At 42.3% G+C, this 20290-nt stretch overlaps 1 protein-coding gene across 1 annotated transcript; it reads right to left on the bottom strand.

Annotated features, from left to right (window-relative positions):
- Positions 1 to 1056: 1056 nt before the first annotated feature.
- Positions 1057 to 14879, bottom strand: LOC115173788 (leucine-rich repeat-containing protein 3B-like). The gene is made up of 2 exons (XM_029732188.1): positions 14684 to 14879; positions 1057 to 3906 (listed from the first exon to the last, which is right to left on the bottom strand). Exon 2 carries the CDS (start codon positions 3705 to 3707, stop codon positions 2886 to 2888), a length of 822 nt encoding a protein of 273 aa, XP_029588048.1. The 5' UTR covers positions 3708 to 3906; positions 14684 to 14879; the 3' UTR covers positions 1057 to 2885.
- Positions 14880 to 20290: the final 5411 nt, after the last annotated feature.

Genomic DNA, 20290 nt, shown 5'->3' with positions numbered 1-20290 from the left:
GTTGTAACTACCTGTTTAAACAACCTGTTGTAACTACATGTTGTAACTACCTGTTTAAACAACCTGTTGTAGCTATCTGTTGTAACAACCTGTTTAAACAACCTGTTGTAACTACCTGTTGTAACTACATGTTGTAACTACCTGTTGTAACAGCCTGTTGTAACTACCTGTTTAAACAACCTGTTGTAACTACATGTTGTAACTATCTGTTGTAACAGCCGGTTTAAACAACCTGTTGTAACTACCTGTTGTAACTACATGTTGTAACTACCTGTTTAAACAACCTGTTGTAACTACCTGTTGTAACTACCTGTTGTAACTACATGTTGTAACTACATGTTGTAACTGCATGTTGTAACTGCATGTTGTAACTACATGTTGTAACTATCTGTTGTAACAGCCTGTTGTAACTACCTGTTGTAACTACATGTTGTAACTATCTGTTGTAACTGCATGTTGTAACTACCTGTTTAAACAACCTGTTGTAACTACCTGTTTAAACAACCTGTTGTAACTACCTGTTGTAACTACCTGTTGTAACTACATGTTGTAACTATCTGTTGTAACAGCATGTTGTAACTACATGTTGTAACTACCTGTTGTAACTACCTGTTGTAACTACATGTTGTAACTACCTGTTTAAACAACCTGTTGTAACTACATGTTGTAACTACATGTTGTAACTACATGTTGTAACTATCTGTTGTAACTACCTGTTGTAACTACATGTTGTAACTATCTGTTGTAACTGCATGTTGTAACTACATGTTGTAACTATCTGTTGTAACTGCATGTTGTAACTACATGTTGTAACTATCTGTTGTAACAGCCTGTTGTAACTACCTGTTGTAACTACATGTTGTAACTATCTGTTGTAACTGCATGTTGTAACTACCTGTGCTCATCGTATCATCAAATCCTCCCAAATGAACTGACCACCTTGCAGCTCTGGGGGAAAAAACTCAACTTTGTAAACATTCCTTTTCAAAATACATCATTTTTTATCCGCATTAAATATGGAAAGAAATTTTTACTTTTCTCATTCTCTCATTTTCCTGCACATATCGCTCCTTCCCTCACTTATCTCTCCTCTCTCTTTCTCTCTCGCTTTCTCTCCCTCTCTCTCCCTCTCTGACCAGCCCTCCCCTCTCTCTCCATCTCTCTCTCTGTGGGATGTTTTAGTGAACCCTTGTCACTGTGATGGAAGTAAAATCCATTTAAATGAATGACAGCTGCAATTTGCTCTTCTCACTTTGCTGGGGGTATAACTGTACACACAGTGTTTTTAAAGGCAAGGTAAATGATGCATGCATCTATCTGCATTCTGAACGCAGCATGAGGTTGAACAGAAAGGGGATGTTTGTGTTGAAATTATTACAGTCTTCCCATCGACAGGTTTGTGACGCTAAGGCTGCGTCGCAAATTGTACCCTATTCCCTACATAGTGCATTACTTCCACCAGGGTCCATAGGGCTTTATGCACTATGTAAGGAATAGGTTGCCATTTGGGACACAAACTAATATCTACATTTTGGCTGAGAGAGGAAGCTTTGTGTGAGATACATTCCTCTGAATATGAATATGTATTCTATTTCAGGAAGCATAGACTGAGTCATAAAAAATCATAGCAAATGTTTTTTTATAGAATAACCAAATGCACAGTATTGTTGTTGGGTGTTGTTGTGTTAACATGTAACACGACAAGCTTGTTCGGACTCAGGACATGAGAACTTGGACACTACTAGTGTACTGGTAAATCACGACACACATACGAATCACTTGAATCCACCGAGTCTTTTGTGGTTCATTTGATATCTACCCCCAAAAACATTGTGCTACATTATCTGACCATCACAAATCTACTAAGATGCAATGTATCAACTTTGTCGTTTCAAGACAACAACAACATACAGTACAGGGACTTGACAAAATGAATGAAGAAATTTGTAGTATTTTTACAGCACATCAGTAGTCTTTCAACAGTGTGATGTCGTCGTCATTTTAACAAATCATTGATTCCATTATTTCACATATGAAAATTGAAGGTCATTTTCATGATTGATGTTTGGGGCCCGTTATTTGTTCAAATAAAATTAAACAAAGTATGCAGTTGGATGCACAAACACAGAACACTCTTCAGATTACCTTACAAAAGACTAGTCCAACAAACCATTTCTCCAGATTTTGCTCTAAAAAAGACTTATCAACCTATCAAAATTTTAACCTGAGATTCAGATTTTTTTAAACGATCTCAGAACAGATCTCAGAACACATCTCAGAACAGATCTCAGAACAGATCTCAGAACACATCTCAGAACAGATCTCAGAGCAGATCTCAATGAAGCCATCTGTGTTACACCCATAGTCTATACCTTTCTGTTACTCTGATCTGAACTAACTGCCGTTGTCTATGTTCTGACATGTACGCTGTGCATTCCAAAATGCTTGACTTTAGATTGATGCCTACAGACAAACGCTAACGTTTAAAGCATTTCTCCTCTTTTAAAAATTGGGTTTTCTCAATGTTTACCTTTGTAATTTACACATATTGAGTGTGAAGCTTCAAATACAAGGATCCAGGTTTAATCTATCATGATTTATTTTAAGTTCACCACAGGTAAGACAAAATAAAAACATTTTCACAACAGAAGACGTTACATCCATCTTGAAATTTGGAACCAGTTGTAAACACTAGAAATATGGGTCCTATCTCCGGGTTTAGGTCGTAACTTCTGCTGTTCATGCATAGAATTAGAATCAATTAGTCATTCTAATTCTAGAACTAATTAGACAATCTAATTCTATGGTATACAGTCAGTTCTCACTATAGGGATGTCACACCAGACTACTGATGTCCTATAGTATCCGGTAGTGACGATATCATGTTACACCACAGTACTGATGTCCTCCACCTCGTTGGGCTTCACAGGCTTGCTGGGGAGCGACTTGAGGTACTCCAGGTGTCGCCGGGCATCCTCCTGGTTCTGCCGTACGTAATACACCACGTAGGAGATGACCATGGCGAACCAGCCGAACATCGTCACCAGCATGGCGTAGTCCGTGGTCCTCTTGGCCAGGTTACACAGGTCCGTGTCCACCGCCAGGAAATGGCGTCCCTCCTGCTCCTGGAGCTCGGAGCTCCGGCAGAGGACACGTGCAGCCGCCTCGTGGTTGTGGGCCATGCCACCCAGTGCCTGCTGCAGGGTGCAGTCACAGTGCCAGGGGTTGTCGTCCACCAGGACTCGTGCTTTGAGCCGGGTGAATGCATCCTTGTGCACACTAGTGATGCGGTTGTGTGAGAGGTCGAGGACCTGCAGTGTGGCCTCCACGCCACTGAAGGCGCCCTCCCCCAGCGTCTCCACAGCGTTGTGGGACAGATTGAGCTCCCGCAGCAGCCTCAGGCCCCGGAAGGCGTGGTCGGGGACGGCCATGATCTGGTTGTGGTCGAGGCGGAGCACGGCGGTGTCTGGAGGCAGGTCCGGGGGGATCTCTTTGAGCCGGGACCCGGTGCAGGTGACGTTGAGGCCAAGGAGGAGCCCCAGGGGCCCAGGGCCGAGGTGGAGGCCAGGGTCGGGTCGGGCCCGCTGGCAGACGCATCCCTTGGGACACATGGAGGCGGAGGGGAAGCACAGGGCCATGAGGACCAGGCTCTGGAGGAGCAGGCACATGGGGATGGAGCGGGACAGCCACATGTCCAGGGGAGTCATACTGGTGGGGACCACCAGCCCTCAGCATCCCGCCAAGAGACAGGGACACCACACCACTGGACCGACCCAAGAAGCAACGGACCGGCCACGGCTCATACCAAACACTCCATACTGGAGACTGATGAGCCTCCACCAACACACTTGGTCTGTTCAGGCCTAGCAGGGCCTGTCACCAGTTGGATTCATGCTGTAATCACACCTGAAATAAAACAGATAGAAGCATTAAACAATATAAAAACTGCTTAATGAAGTACTGTAAGTTCTTTGAACTACTTGTTTAGTGTGGAACTTTTGGTTTTCGCTGAAGTCAAAAAGACAAAACAGGAGCACCACGGTGTGTAAGTGAAAATAAACCACTCTGTTATATTCACATCATTATAATCTCATCATAACCGAGTTCCGTTTGATAGAAACGATATTGCACAACTTGTTATATTTATGGCATACTAGGCCACATGATAAGGTTAATCTAGGTTACAGTGAATCACTGTCCTTAATACCTTAATAAACTTTTACTGCAGTGGGCTAAATCAGGGTCACACAGAGTGTTTCTTGGTAGTCTTAAACAAATCTACTTTGAAACAGAAGCATATACCTCACACACATGGTTATGGGTTTAAAAAGAAGAAGACATCTGTACCATGTCAGATAGAGTTGAAATGTATTCCATTTTGAGTTTGCATCCCAATATTACATTTTATATACACTATATATACAAAAGTATGTGGACACCCCTTCAAATTAGTGGATTAGGCTATTTCAGCCACACCCGTTGCTGACAGGAGTATACAATCGAGCACACAGCAATGCACACAGCCATTGGCAGTAGAATGGCTTTACTGAAGAGCTCAGTGACTTTCAACCATCATAGGACGCCACCATTCCAATAAGACAGTTCATCAAATTTCTGCCCTGCTAGAGCTGCCGCGGTCAACTGTAAGTGCTATTATTGTTAAGTGGAAACATCTAGGAGCAACAACGGCTCAGCCACAAATTGGTAGGTCACAAAAGTTCACAGAACGGGAACGCCGAGTGCTGAAGCGCTTAGCGCGTAAAAATCGTCTGTCCTCGGTTGCAACACTCTCTACCGAGTTCCAAACTGCCTCTGGAAGCAACGTCAATACAATAACTGTTTGTCGGGAGCCTAAGATAACCATGCGAAATGCCAAGTGCAGGCTGGAGTGGTGTAAAGATCGCCGCCATTGGCCTCTGGAGCAGTGGAAATGCGTTCTCTGGAGTGATGAATCACACTTCACCATCAGGCAGTCTAATGGACGAATCTGGATTTGCCAGGAGAACGCTACCTGCCCGAATGCATAGTGCCAACTGTAAAGTTTGGTGGAGGAGGAATAATGGTCTGTGGATGTTTTTCTTGGTTCGGGCTAGGCCCCTTAGTTCCAGTGATGGGAAATCTTAATGCTACAGCATACAATGACATTCTAGACGATTCTGTGCTTCCAACTAGCAGCGAAGGGGGGGACCAACTCCATATTAATCCTCATGAATGAGATGTTTGCCGAGCAGGTGTCCACATACCTTTGGTCATGTAGTGTACATCACAGAAGAATGAAATATAAAACAAATCCGTTTGACATAGAAACACAGGATTTTCTGCGTTTATTTAAGAAATATGTTTATTCATTATGAAATTATAAAAATATTAATAACATTCCACCCATGAGGCCACTAGAGGGTGATTCAACTGCAGGAAAGGGCTACAACAACACATCCTTATGAACACACACACTCTTTACTGAGACGACAATAAGCACGGACCTATGAATCCTCCTGTCAATCAAACACTAGCCAGCTACAAACTATGTTGTTTATTTAGTAAATTAAGAACAGATTCACATTTACATTTGTTGTGACATGTACATGTTATTATCTGTGTAAGAGTGAGAATATAGTAAGTACACAGTAACGGGCAGTTAGATAGGACAAGGGAAGCAATGTTTACTTATGTTCCCATTCATGACATATGATTGGTATCGTTAGTAAAACAAACACACACCTACTCTATTGTAAGCTTGTGTACTGTGGATAACACCACCACATTGGTTCCAAATGCCACCCTATTCCCTATGTAGTGCACTACTTTTGACTAGGGTCCATAGGGAATAGGGTGCTATTTGGGCCACTGTCTGATAAGTGCTAAGTACAGTGGAGTGCAGCAGGCTGGTTTTATCAAGCTCCACTCATTCTCCCTCTGTCACACTGTAATGTCACTTTCTCATAACAGATCTTTGTCTGCAGAACATCACATAGGGAAGAAATTCACTTACAGTACAGGAACTCTACATTAACCAAACTGTACAATACAACCCTATTCAATCATAAAAATGCTATGCAATTATTTTCTGTCGTATAACTTTCCCCATATCGAGATCCTACCTATCATGTTTATAAACACATGCTAACATGCAGTGCTTAATTTGTAAATTGGGAGGTCCCGGAACACATAGTGAGCGCGAGAGGGGGGGTTACCCGGGGGGCTCTGAGGTACTGGAAAACATTGAGCAAAAAAGTGACTAACACAATGTGGCAGCTCAGCAGACAGAGTAAACAGCCATGTAGCCTACTGTCTATGGTGGTTAAACGGACAGCCCTCTCCAAGGTGCTGATTCATTCAAAGCATTTCAGACGTCACTGCAGTATGCCCACATATATGAGTGTAGCTGTGGGGCTTACACAAGTCTGAATCAGTGGACAGCAACATTTCAGACGTCACTGCAGAACACCCGCCAAGTGCAAACGAACACAGTCAGCTGTGGGGCTTACAAAAACCGAATGTCATATCATTTTCCAGACATCAATGTAGCAGTAGAACAAATATCACAATATCAGAATATAACTTCAAATAAAATGAATTACTGTAGACTACAGCAGAACACACATATGAGAATAAATAGGCCTTCTGCCTATGTGATAATATGAAGCACATGTTCAGATTACCTTCACAGTACAAAACAAGTTTGTAAAGGAAAACACCTTAGTTTTCAAAACCTCCCACAGTGACTCATGTCAAGTTCATTTAACTCCTGACAGTCAATATCTTGCTCAAAGCCATGAGCGGGCCTGTGGCTGTGACGTTTAGCCTCCTTCTAAGGCTGTTTTGAAGACTCTGGCTGTAGTGTCTATTTGTTTCATTTTGAGGGTTAACTATAACCTGGGTGTCCTCTTCAGCCTCGTCTACAAGGCCTGCTGCCACCAAATGCGCCTTGGTTCAGGCATATTAAAAAATAAATAATTCTGAGGGCTCTTTGTTATTGTTTGTCAAAGGCAGAGGATGTTACTGTACATTCCACCCTCTTTTTGCTAGCTAGTTTAATCCCTCCAGTTGTTTCTAGACCCAAGCTCCCTACCTTTTTGCATGTTGTACAGCCCAGCTTTGAATTCTGCATGACAAGCCCTTGGTTATACGTTTGTTGTTCTTGAACTGCAAATTGCACCTGCTTCAAGCACTTCGTTGTTGGATGCACTGTCCCCGCCCCCCAGCTCCCCGTCTCCCTCTCCCGCTGAGTCTGACTCGCTAGTAGGCCTACTAACTAGTGGAGGTGCCGGTGGTGATGCTGACCTGGCGGGATTAGCAGCGCTGCTAGCTCAGGCATCGCCATCAGGAACAGTTTGACCCTCACTCCTCTCCTCCGGCACTGACAGTTCTCTGGCTCGTTCTGGGTTCCATTCACCATCTTTCTCTGGATTTTTAGACTTGAAAAACGTAATCAAACTTGATTGCCTTTTTTAACAAATGTTTTATTTGTCTTTCCCACATTTCAAATTCAGTAGGGAGACGACTAGCCTAGTCTACGTGATGTGATTACGTAGGGACCTCTTCACTAGCTGACCACCACTACCAAGACCTGTGTCAAGATCAGTTACTTACTCCACCAACCTCCCCATAACCTCTATGTACAAATAAGAGAGCAGGTCTGGAATCAGTGTGTCAGGATAGGATGATTACACAGAAGGATCACCACGCTTTTACATGATGGTCTTTCTGGGGGGCGGGAGAAATAACAAGGCAACTTGATTTAACACTGATCGCTTTATTAGAATGTTTACAGTGCGAACAGTGAAACAATGAATAAATCATGCTGTGAGAGGTACCGGATCTGGGCAAATAGGTGCCGGAATGAACAAAGTCAAATCTGAGAGGTGCCGGATCCTGTTCCGGCAGGATCCGGCTCAAATTAAGCACTGCTAACATATGTCTGTCAGGTCTCCCTGAGGTGTTGATAAAAACACATTAATTACCGAGCTCGAACAGGATAAGATCCTGAAAAATGTATCCACTTAAGACATATGATTAATTCTGCATCAGATTATGTACAGCTTTACTATACTGCCCAGCAGCTTGACGGGAGGCATTGTAGAACGCTCTAGAATGCAGTGATTGCTAATGGACATGGGCGTCTGCCCATTTCTGGGAAAAAGAGATACTGATAACCAATAAAATAATAATAACCTATGTAGGTTGAGGGAGCAGCCCTATCTCTCCCCACAGCCTGTGTTGTTCAATAGAGCCTATGATGACGAGAGAAAGAGAAAGAGCGAGAGAGAGTGAGAGCGAGAGAGAGAGGGAGAGAGAAAGAGAGCAAGAGAAAGAGAGAGAGAGAAAGGTTTAGAGAGAGACAGAGTGATGGAGATAGGGAAGCATCTGAGTTGTCTGTATGAGGCCGTCTCCCCCGTGAGCACCAGGCACAGGGGCTCAAGTGAGTCTAGGTTCAAATGTCAACTGCCAAAAAGCTGAATTGCATGCAGGCATGTCATCCATCATCGACGAGTAGAAAAATGGCAAAGCAACACAAGTGACAGTTGGTATCCGCGGTGACGAGGGATTTTGAATGCATCATCTTCAGAGGCCCTTGGAGGGGAGAATACAGTCTGTGTGTCACTGGGAGCGTGTGAGCTTTGAGTCCTTTCAAGTCCAATGACTGACTGACTGAAGTCATACCATCATTTTCAATTCAGCCAGTAATGACCTGGCTGAATTCAGCTGGTGGCCCTCTCCTGTCTCTGGTCACAGTGTACAAGGTTGTTCACATACTGGGTTAAAATAGGCACCTGTGAACTCAGCCGCGAGGCAGCGACCATTTCTATTTTTGGCACCACAGAAATTTTCATTTCACAAATCAAGAAGAACATGATTGACCTGTTATTCAGATTCAGTGGAACCATTAAAACGTTAATAAATTGAATAAAGTGCTTACTTTATACATGCAGTCTTTCTATTATCATATTGGTTAGCAGTATGGTTTTGAAAATTGTGAAAAATCTGACCAGTTACACTATATATACAAAAGTATGTGGACATCCCTTCAAATGAGTGGATTTGGCTATTTCAGTCACACCCGTTGCTGACAGATGTATAATATTGAGCACACAGCCTTGCAATCTCCACAGACAAACATTGGCAGTAGAATGGCCTTACTGAAGAGCTCAGTGACTTTCAACGTGGCACCGTCATAGGATGCCACCTTTCCAACAAGTCAGTTTGTAAAATTTCTGCCCTGCTAGACCTGCCCCGGTCAACTGTAAGTGCTGTTATAGTGAAGTGGAAACATCTAGGAGCAACACCGGCTCAGCCGCAAAGTGGTAGGCCACACAAGCTCACAGATCGGGACTGCAGAGTGTTGAAGCGCGTAGCGCGTAAAAATCGTCTGTCCTCGGTTGCAACACTCACTACTGTGCAAAGCTTGCCTTCATTGGACTCTGGAGCAGTGGAAACGCATTCTCTGGAGTGATGAATCACGCTTCACCATCTGGCAGTCCGACGGACAAATCTGGGTTTGGCAAATGCCAGGAGAACACTACCTGCCCGAATGCATACTGCCAGCTGTAAAGTTTGGTGGAGGAGGAATAATGGTCTGGGGCTGTTTTTCGTGGTTCGGGCTAGGCCCCTTAGTTCCAGTGAAGGTAAATCTTAATGCTACAGCATACAATGACATTCTAGACGATTCTGTGCTTCCAACTTTGTGGCAACAGTTTGAGGCAGGCCCTTTCCTGTTTCAGCATGACAATGCTACCGTGCACAAAGTGAGGGCCATACATGTAGTGTACCATGTCATCAATGTCAACTTACATTTTTGTAAAATAAATATCTGTCATCATATGATTTTAAGGGGTGGAGGCTGGGCAATAGATTTTTTTTACCATTACTGGAAAAAGAGCAATCCTTTACAAAAATCAGATTTACAGTTACAGTTCATATAAGAAAATCAGTCAACTAAAATAAATGAATTAGGCCATAATCTATGGATTTCATATGACTTGGAATACAGATATGCATCTGTTGGTCACGGATACCTTAAAAAAAGATAGGGGCCTGAATCAGAAAACCAGTCAGTATCTGGTGTGACCACCATTTGCCTCATGCAGTGCGACACATCTCCTTCACATAGAGATGATCAGGCTGTTGATTGTGGCCTCTGGAATGTTGCCCCACTCCTCTTTAATGGCTGTGTGAAGTTGCTGGATATTGGCGGGAACTGGAATACGCTGTCATACATGTTGACCCAGAGCATCCCAAACATGCTCAATTCGTGACATGTCTGGTGAGTATGCAGGCCATGGAAGAACTGGGACATTTTCAGCTTTGAGGAATTGGGTACAGATCTTTTTGACATGAGGCAATGCATTATCATGCTGAAACATGAGGTGATCTCGTCACGGTATCTCTGTGCATTCAAATGGCCATCGATAAAATGCAACTGTGTTAATACTCCGTAGTTTAAGCCTGCCCATACCATAACCCCACCGCCACCATGGGGCACTCTGTTCACAACGTTGACTTCAGCAGACTGCTCGCCCACACGACACCATACACACTGTCTGCCATCTACCCAGTACAGTTGAAACCGGGATTAATCTGTGAAGACAACACTTCCCCGGCATGCCAGTGGCCATCGAAGGTGAGCATTTGCCCACCGAAGTCTTTTACCACGCCGAACTGCAGTCAGGTCAAGACCCTGGGGAGGACGACGAGCACACAGATAGCTTCCCTGAGATGATTTCTGACAGTTTGTGCAGACATTCTTTGGTTGTGCAAACCCACAGCTTTCATCAGCTGTCTGGGTTGCTGGTTTCAGACGATCCCACATGCGAAGACGCTGGATGTGGAGGTCCTGGGCTGGCGTGGTTACTCGTGGTCTACGGTTGTGAGGCCGGTTGGACATACTGCCAAATTCTCTAAAACTATGATTAAGGTGACTTATGGTAGAGAAATTAACATTCAACTTGAGACATTCAACTTGAGGCATTGTGTTGTGTGTCAAGACAGGATTGTATTGAAGCACAGATCTGCAGCATTGAAGGTCCACAAGAACACAGTGACCTCCACCTCCAAGTTTGGAACCATCAAGACTCTTCCTAGAGCTGACCACCCGGTCAAACTGAGTAATTGGGGTAGAAGGGCCTTGGTCAGTGAGGTGACAAAAACCCAATGGTTACTCTGACAGAGCTCCAGAGTTCATCTGTGGAAATAGGAGAACCTTCCAGAAGGACAACCATCTCTGCAGCACTCCACCAATCAGACCTTTATGGCAGAATGTGCCTCAGTAAAAGGCACATGACAGCCCGCTTAGAGTTTGCCAAAAAGCACCCAAAGGACTCTCAGACCATGAAAAACAAGATTATCTGGTCTTATGAAACCAAGATTGAACTCTTTGGCCTGAATGCCTAGTGTCATGTCTGGAGGAAACCAGGCTGTGGGGATGTTTTCAGTGGCAGGGACTGGGGACTAGTCAGGATTGAGGGAAAGATGAACGGAGAGAAGTACAGAGAGATCCTTGATGAAAACCTGCTTCAGAGAACTCAGGACCTCAGACTGGGGCGAAGGTTCACCTTCCAACAGGACAACGACCTTAAGCACACAGTCAAGACAGCGCAGGAGTGGCTTCGGGATAAGAGTTCAGACTTGAACCCGATCGAACATCTCTGGAGAGACCTGAAAATAGCTGTGCAGCGACACTCCCCATCCAACCTGAGAACTTGAGAGGATCTGCAGAGAAGAATGGGTGAAACTCCCCAAATACAGGTGTGCCAAGCTTTCAGCGTCATACCCAAGAAGACTCGAGGCTGTAATCGCTGGCAAAAAGTGCTTCTACAAAGTACTGAGTAAAGGATCTGAATACTTATGTAAATGTGATATTTCATTATTTATTTTTTTAATACATTTGCAAAAATTTCTAAAAACCTGTTTTTGCTTTGTCATTATGGGGTATTGTGTGTAGACTGATGAGGGGGAAAATGATTTAATACATTTTAGAAAAAGGCTGTAATGTAACAAAACATGGAAAAATTCAAGGGGTCTGAATACTGCCCAAATGCACTGTACTTCCATTATTTTTTTTAAACCGGTACCGGTTACCTTCAGATGAGTCCCGTGACACTTGTGGGGGTCGTTTACATGATTTACCAATTTTCAGGATGTCTCATGGTCTGACAAACACCGCTCTAGCTCTGCCAACTTTCACCACAGATGAGGAAGTGTTACACTGGTGGATGCAGTGGATTGAGATGCATCCAATGCAATAAAAGCAGATATCTCTAATTTAAATTGATGGATTTTGTTGGGGATTTTTTTGTTATGTATTAGATTGACCTACCGGTGCGTCAACCGACTCTAGGGGGTTAATCAGCTTCTGGATATGCTACATCTGTCAAGTGGATGGATTATCTTGGCAAAGGATAAATGCTCACTAACAGGGATGTAAACAAATTTGTGCACAAGATTGTAGAGAAATACGCTTTTTGTGCATATGGACAATTTCTGGGATCTTTTGTTTCAGGGCATGAAAAAAGGTAATGTGTGGGGCTCAGTTGGTAGAGCATGGTGCCTGCAATGCCAGGGTTGTGGGTTCAATTCCCATGGGGGACCAGTATGGGGGAAACGTATGTACTCACTACTGTAAGTCGCTCTGGATAAGTATGTCTGCTAAATTACAAAAATGTAAACATGATGCATTTATATTTTTGTTCAGTGTAAATTGGTCTGTAATCACAATCTAGCACGCACTCTAGAACTGGGATGGACTCCCAATCAACTACAATCATGCATGGGCTTTGTAAATAGCACTTAGGCTATGTAGTGGCTGCTCAATCATTTTCTACCCAATGGGCTGGTAAGTAAGCATTTCACGATGCGGTCTCCTGTTGTACCTGTTGTATTCGGCGCATGTGAAAAATAACATTTGATTTGTAAGAGCTTTGACTTCCAGGGATGTCAACCAAAGCTTACATGTCAGGCTATTTCCTATGACAAATCTCAACATGGCAGTAAGGATGAACCATGAAGTAAAGAAAAGTAAAGTCATCCATCGCACAACACTGTCAGACTGGAAGTATTAGCCTAAAGACAAATGAATGGTCCAAAGTTCAATAAGATACCTCTTGGATATGACCCCACCATAAGGTCAGAGAATAAATGATGTCCGTTGTCTCATTACTGTACATTTACAAAACAATCACTAGAATATTATGTAACATCAATGTTATTACTGTAATAATTAGTGCTACTACACAGGTATTAGAGAAATGTGATGTAAATCATCATTGTATTAAAAGGCAGAGTAATTTGATTGGTCAGAGACTTGGAGTTGAAATGTATTTTGACAAAACGTGACCATATTTCTATCATTTGTCATAGCATATGGCCATTCTATTACTTAAGTTTCATGTTCCTGTCAAGGCCATATTTATGGGTTAGCATCAACATGAAATTCAACACAGATGTGTCTGCATCCAAAATGGCACCCTATTCCATACATGGTACACTACTTTTTTACCAGGTGCACTACATAGGAAATAGGGTGCAATTTGGGATGCAAATTTAGACCTAAAGCGGACTTGCCTACTGTGTTTTCTTGACCCATATAGTCCTACATCACTTGATACATTTTGTGATAATTAAATAAACATCCTTATTAAGGATGAACTATTTATGCAAATAGTCTTGAGCTGGATCTGGGGATTTCGAATTACCATAGAAATGGGCCTGAACCAATAATAGCCAAACTATTCCTCAAACAAAAGTGTTATAAACGGCATGGCATAGCATTTCCCAAACAAATAGACCATGCCCCATGGTAAAGAATATGATTTATGAGTAGCCAAGCATACACAAAGTTGTAAACTTTTTTAGGTAGGACTATAGGTCTGCATGTATGCCTTTAGTTTATCGGTTATATATTATCATTATGATTTTCCTAGATTATATTATTATAGTATGATTTTTGATATGATATAATGAGTGAACATCTGCTGAACAATTTCCATATGAACACTAATGATAAGGAGGCCACCCCGCAGTGTGAGCCTGCTCGTCATCAATGTGAATTTCTTCCTATAGCGCACTCCGTGTCTCAACCGTCAACCGTTAACCCTGCTCTCGAGCTCCGCGCCTGAATGCGACGTACTACAGGGTACCCTGCTCCCCTTTCTGACCCGCGCAGCTGTTATTTTATACATGTAAAAAAATCACTGCCATGATTAAACTACAGTATTTCATTGCGGCATTCAGGTAAAGATGTCACCCATGGAACTATGTCATGTTCAAGTATTTACCAAGGACATAACAGCAATGTTATTTCAGTTATCCCATAATACCATCATTCTAATAGAGTAATAACAATACATTCGATATACCTACCTACAATAAACAATATTTGAGTGATCAGAGAACATGAATGTAGCTATGAAGCAACAAATTGAATCGTCACGACACATGAATAATAATATTAATTTAAAACATGGTGGATTTTGAAATAACCCCAAAAAATGACATACATGACGACCACAAACCCATCTATTTTCCTTTAAAAAAAAAATATAATCTGACTAACAACAATCACCAAGTGAAAAGAAAAAGAAAGGTGGAAAGCCAGCATGAAAATGAGCTCATACATACGTATGTGTGTGTGCTGCGCGTGTAGCGGAGCTGCGGAGCAACAGGCGACATATGTTTCTATTCTCACCTGCAATAAAAACAACCGTCAGTCTTTCAATTTCCGACTTTGACATTCTAAACGGATCGTTCCAACACAATCTTCCTTCTCCAGTAGTTTCCTCTCCTCGTCAAAAATGTTGGAATAGCGCAGTTGAAATTCACATTTTTACAATTGCTAGTTGCTGCTCAGTATTGAACGTGAAAGGAGTGTGACTGAGCTCAAGCTGGCAAGGGAGGGGTTTGCGAGACGAGCATTGAAGGCGACAGTGTTCACCCGGAGCGCGCGCGGGGATGAACGGTCAGACAGACAGTAGGTGTTGCCCCAGTGTCTGTTGGGTTCTTCTTCTAATTCAATCCACTTCTAATATATCATCAGATACGTTCTGTATTTTGCGTCGTCGTAAAACTAAAAGGAGAGCTGTTGAGTTAAGACAAATTGTAGGTGCATTTCACTGTTAGTCTACACCTGTTGTTTACGAAGCATGTGACTAATAAAATTGGATTGGATTTGTGTCCGCTGTCAGTCATCCCACTCTATCTGCATAACACTTCAATCAGGTAATGGTAGAAATATTATCCATAATATTGCTCTTTCAGTGATTCACGTTTGAATTGTAGTCTATCACATTGGTCTGCATTTAAAAATACCCTATACTAGACTTTTCTATGACTATGAGTCTGCTCACACAGCAAGTGGCCTACAGGTAGCCTACGTAATGTGATCAGGAGCCCACATTTACCATGGTACTTACTGTGTAGTCCACATTTACCATGGTACTTACTGTGTAGTCCACATTTACCATGGTACTTACTCTGTAGCCCACATTTACCATGGTACTTACTGTGTAGTCCACATTTACCATGGTACTTACTCTGTAGCCCACATTTACCATGGTACTTACTGTGTAGCGCACATTTACCATGGTACTTACTGTGTAGCCCACATTTACCATGGTACTTACTGTGTAGCCCACACTTACCATGGTACTTACTGTGTAGCCCACACTTACCATGGTACTTACTGTGTAGCCCACATTTAACATGGTACTTACTGTGTAGCCCACATTTACCAGGGTACTTACTGTGTAGTCCACATTTACCATGGTACTTACTCTGTAGCCCACATTTACCATGGTACTTACTGTGTAGCCCACATTTACCATGGTACTTACTGTGTAGCCCACATTTACCACGGTACTTACTGTGTAGCCCACATTTAACATGGTACTTACTGTGTAGCCCACATTTAACATGGTACTTACTGTGTAGCCCATATTTACCATGGTACTTACTGTGTAGCCCACATTTACCATGGTACTTACTGTGTAGCCCACATTTACCATGGTACTTACTGTGTAGCCCACATTTACCATGGTACTTACTGTGTAGCCCACATTTACCATGGTACTTAATGTGTAGCCCACATTTACCATGGTATTTAAGAGTCATATGAAGCTGTCACACTGCCATGTGACTGTATATGTAAAATGTAAAATGGCCATGGTGTCCACCAGCCACCATGACCACGTTGGCCAAGCAGGATCTCCCTCACTCTCTCACATAACAGGCAGGATCTCCCTCACTCTCTCACATAACAGGCAGGATCTCCCTCACTCTCTCACATAACAGGCAGGCAGGCACTCACTGGATGGTCAGGACTGGGGACACCCAACTGTGGTGATGACATGAGGGGCCCTAGAGATTCACTGGGGGCCAGACACCACGTGACATCAAGTGACTTCTAAGTTTGGTCATAGCCTGGCCAGGCAACCATGGGTAGAGTTTAAAATGACATTTAGGACTCAAGAGTTACAGTGCCTTCGGAAAGTATTCAGACCCCTTCACTTTTTACACATTTTGTTACGTTACAGCCTTATCATAAAATCGATTAAATAAATGTTTTTCCTCATCAATCTACACACAATACCCCATAATGACAAAGCGAAAACAGGTTTTCAGACATTTTACCAAATGTATATATATATAAAAAAAACAGAAATACCTTAGTTATATAAGTATTCAGACCCTTTGCTATGAGACTCGAAATTGAGCTTAGGTGCATGGGATATTTCTACAACTTGATTGGAGTCCACCTGTGGTAAATTCAATTGATTGGACATGATTTGGAAAGGCACACACCTGTCTATATAAGGTCCCACAGTTGACAGTGCATGTCAGAGCAAAAAGGAATTGTCAGTTTCTGAAGCATTGAAGGTTCCCAACTACACAGTGGCCTCCATCATTCTTAAATGGAAGACGTTTGGAACCACCAATACTCTTCTGAGAGCTGGCCGCCAGATGCTAACTCTGACAGAGCTCATGTGTTCCTCTGTGGAGTCAATAAGTATTCAACCCCCTTGTTATGACACAGATTCAACCACAAACATCAGACCAGTTTTCCAATGCCTCGCAAAGAAGGAAACCTATTAGTAGATGGGTAAAAATAAGAATAAACAGACATTCAATATCCCTGTGATCATGGTGAAGTTATTAATTACACTTTGGATGGTGTATCAATACACCCAGTCACTACAAAGTCCTTCCTAACTAAGTTGCCAGAGAGGAAGGAAACTTCTCAGGGATTTCACCATGAGGCCAATGGTGACTTTAAAACAGTTACATAGTTTAATGGCTGTGATAGGAGAAAACTAATGATGGAGCAACAACATTGTAGTTACTCCACAATACTAACCTAATTGAAAAGATGGAAACATGTACAGAATTGAAATTTTCCAAAATATGCATCCTGTTTGAAACAAGACACTAATACTCCAACAAATGTGGCAAAGCTATTCATGTTTGTCCAGAATACAAAAGTGTTATGTTTGGGGCAAATCCAATACAACACATTACTGAGTACTACTCTCAATATTTTCAAGCATAGTGGTGGCTGCATCGTGTTATGGGTATGCTTGTAATCATTAAGGACTGGGGAGTTTTTCAGGATATAAAAGAAATTGAATATAGCTAAGCACAGGCAAAATCCTAGAGGAAAACATGGTTCAGTCCACTCACTGGGAGCAGGACAATAACCTGCTCCCAGTGACCTAAAGCACAGGGCCAAATCTACACTGGAGTAGCTTAGAGTGGCCGAGTTACAGTTTGACTTAAAACTACTTTAAAGTCTATGGCAAGACCTGAAAATGGTTGCCTAGCAATGATCAACAACCAATTTGACAGACCTTGAAGAATTTTGAAAAGAATAATGGGCAAATGTTGCACAATCCAGGTGTGGAAATCTCTTAGAGATTTACCCAGGAAGACTCACAGCTGTAATCTCTGCCAAAGGTGCATTAACTCAGGGTTGTGAATACTTATGTAAATGAGATATTTCTGTATTTCATTAGCAAAAAATTTGCAAAAATTTCTAAAAACATTTTTTTACTTTAACATTATGGAGTATTGTGTGTAGATGGGTGAGAAAAAATACGATTTCATCCATTTTGAATTCAGACTGTAACACAACAACATTTGGAATAAGTCAAGGGGTATGAATACTTTCCGAAGGCACTGTATTTACATGCAACAGTCCTTTACTCATATTAAGCAGTTAGTGATAAGCTGAGGTATATCAACCACACACAAATCATCCAGTGATTAATTTGATTGGGTCTAGCTGCCTCCACGACAAGAGACATTTTCCTTTCGCCATTAAAAGGTTATGTTTTGTTACGGTTATTTGCATACTGAGTGTTTAATTATTTCCAGCCAATAAGAAGTTATCTGATGGATGATTTGGAGGGGAAAGAATGATGAATGGTTAGGTATATTACCTGTTAAGCATATCTATCAGGCCATTAGCCTTTCTGGGTAACCACAGCGATCAAACTCCGCACGCAACACAGATCATGTTTATTTAAATGTCATGAGATGGGCCTATAATTCCTCAATTGCCATGTAATGCTTACCAATACATATAATTCCTCAAATGCAATGTTTAAGCCTTAAAGAAATCATTTTCTCAAGCCTGTCATTTCATATAGACTGCATGTACAAAACATTAGGAACACCTGCTCTTTCCATGACGTTGTAGACTGACCAGGTGAATCCAGGTGAAAGCTATAATCCCTTATTGATGCCACCAGTTAAATCCACTTTCATTAGTGTAGATGAAGGGGAGGTGACAGGTTAAAGAAGGATTTTTAATCCTTGAGACAATTGAGACATGGATTGTGTATGTGTGCCATTCAGAGGGGGAATGGGCAAGACAGAAGATTTAAGTGCCTTTGAACTTAATATAGAAGCTCATCATTGAGAGTGTGATAATGGGTTAATACACAATCAAGTTAACACAATAAAGTTTAACAACATATTCCATTGGGGTCTTCTGGCTTTCATACAAGATACAGACTAATATGATGACACTGTGTGTTTGAAATTGGTGTGGGGACTTTTCTAATGAATCTGAAACATCTAGAGTGATATTCACTGTATTTGTAGAGCCAATACTTAGCAATAGTAAGTGACTAAGGGAGACTTATTTGTGCAACGTGTACGCTAATAACCCGGAAGCAAGTACAGGGAGTGAATTTAGTAAATAAATGAACATGGAACAAAACAAGAAACACCTGGGGAAAGAACCCAAGGGAGTGACAGATATAGGGGAGGTAATCAGGAAGGTGATGGAGTCCAGGTGAGTCTCATGAAGCGCAGGTGCGAGTAACGATGGTGGCAGGTGTGCGTAATAATGAATAAACTGGGAGTAGACGTGACAATTGGAGAAATGTCCTATGATTCCTCATGTGGAGGGAGTGGGAAGACCGCTTCCTCTTCTTCATGCTTCTACACTAGGAGGGGAAAATTCCTATAGATGTGGCAAATTTTCCTATCCAGCTCAAAGGTCCAGTGCCAGCGTAAGCTGCAAGAACATCTGCGTAGAGGGAGAGTTGAGAGTCCATTCAACAACCTGTGGGATCTGCACGCCACAGCAGAATGGGTTAGGTAGTAGCTTGGAGAGCTAATGGAAGCCTTCACATGTGAGGCAAAGTAATTCACGTGAGTTTGGTTCACTAAACCCGAGTGGCGTAGCAGTCTAATGCACTGCATCTCAGCACAAGAGGCATCACTACAGCCCCTGGTTCAAATCCAGGCTGTTTCACATCCGGCCGTGATTGGGAGTCCCATAGGGCAGAGCACAATTGGCCCAGCGTCGTCCGGGTTTGGCCAGTGTAGGCCGTCCATTGTAAATAAGAATTTGTTCTCAACTGACATGCCTAGTTAAATAAAATGAAACATCTCCGTTATACTTAATGGTGGACTATGTGCTGCAGTACTCCTGTTGAGAAGAACTCTGTGGCTGGCTCAAGTCATGACCTCAACAAATTATACCTTCTAACAAGGATGGAGAGAGAACCCAGTTCTGTGTGCACAGTTAAGAACAAACCCAATCTCTATGCATGGTTCCTAGAAAGCCTAAAAGCTAGCCTTTGAAGAGCTTAGACAGAACTTAACTAATGACTTAGAAAGCATACACTTAAATGAAATACACTGGATCTACTCCATTAGCCAGAGAGAGGATCAAATTGAATTGACATAAAAACTATGGGCTGTTCTATCTCTCCTCCTAATCTGCATGGCAGAGTGCTATCTAATCTCAGTGGATAAGGTAATTACCATTTTGCGTTTGTATTAGATC

This window comes from Salmo trutta, chromosome 34 (genome assembly GCF_901001165.1).
Source record: "Salmo trutta chromosome 34, fSalTru1.1, whole genome shotgun sequence".
Classification (NCBI taxonomy): Eukaryota; Metazoa; Chordata; class Actinopteri; order Salmoniformes; family Salmonidae; genus Salmo; species Salmo trutta.
This window is presented reverse-complemented; position numbering and strand designations above follow the sequence as displayed.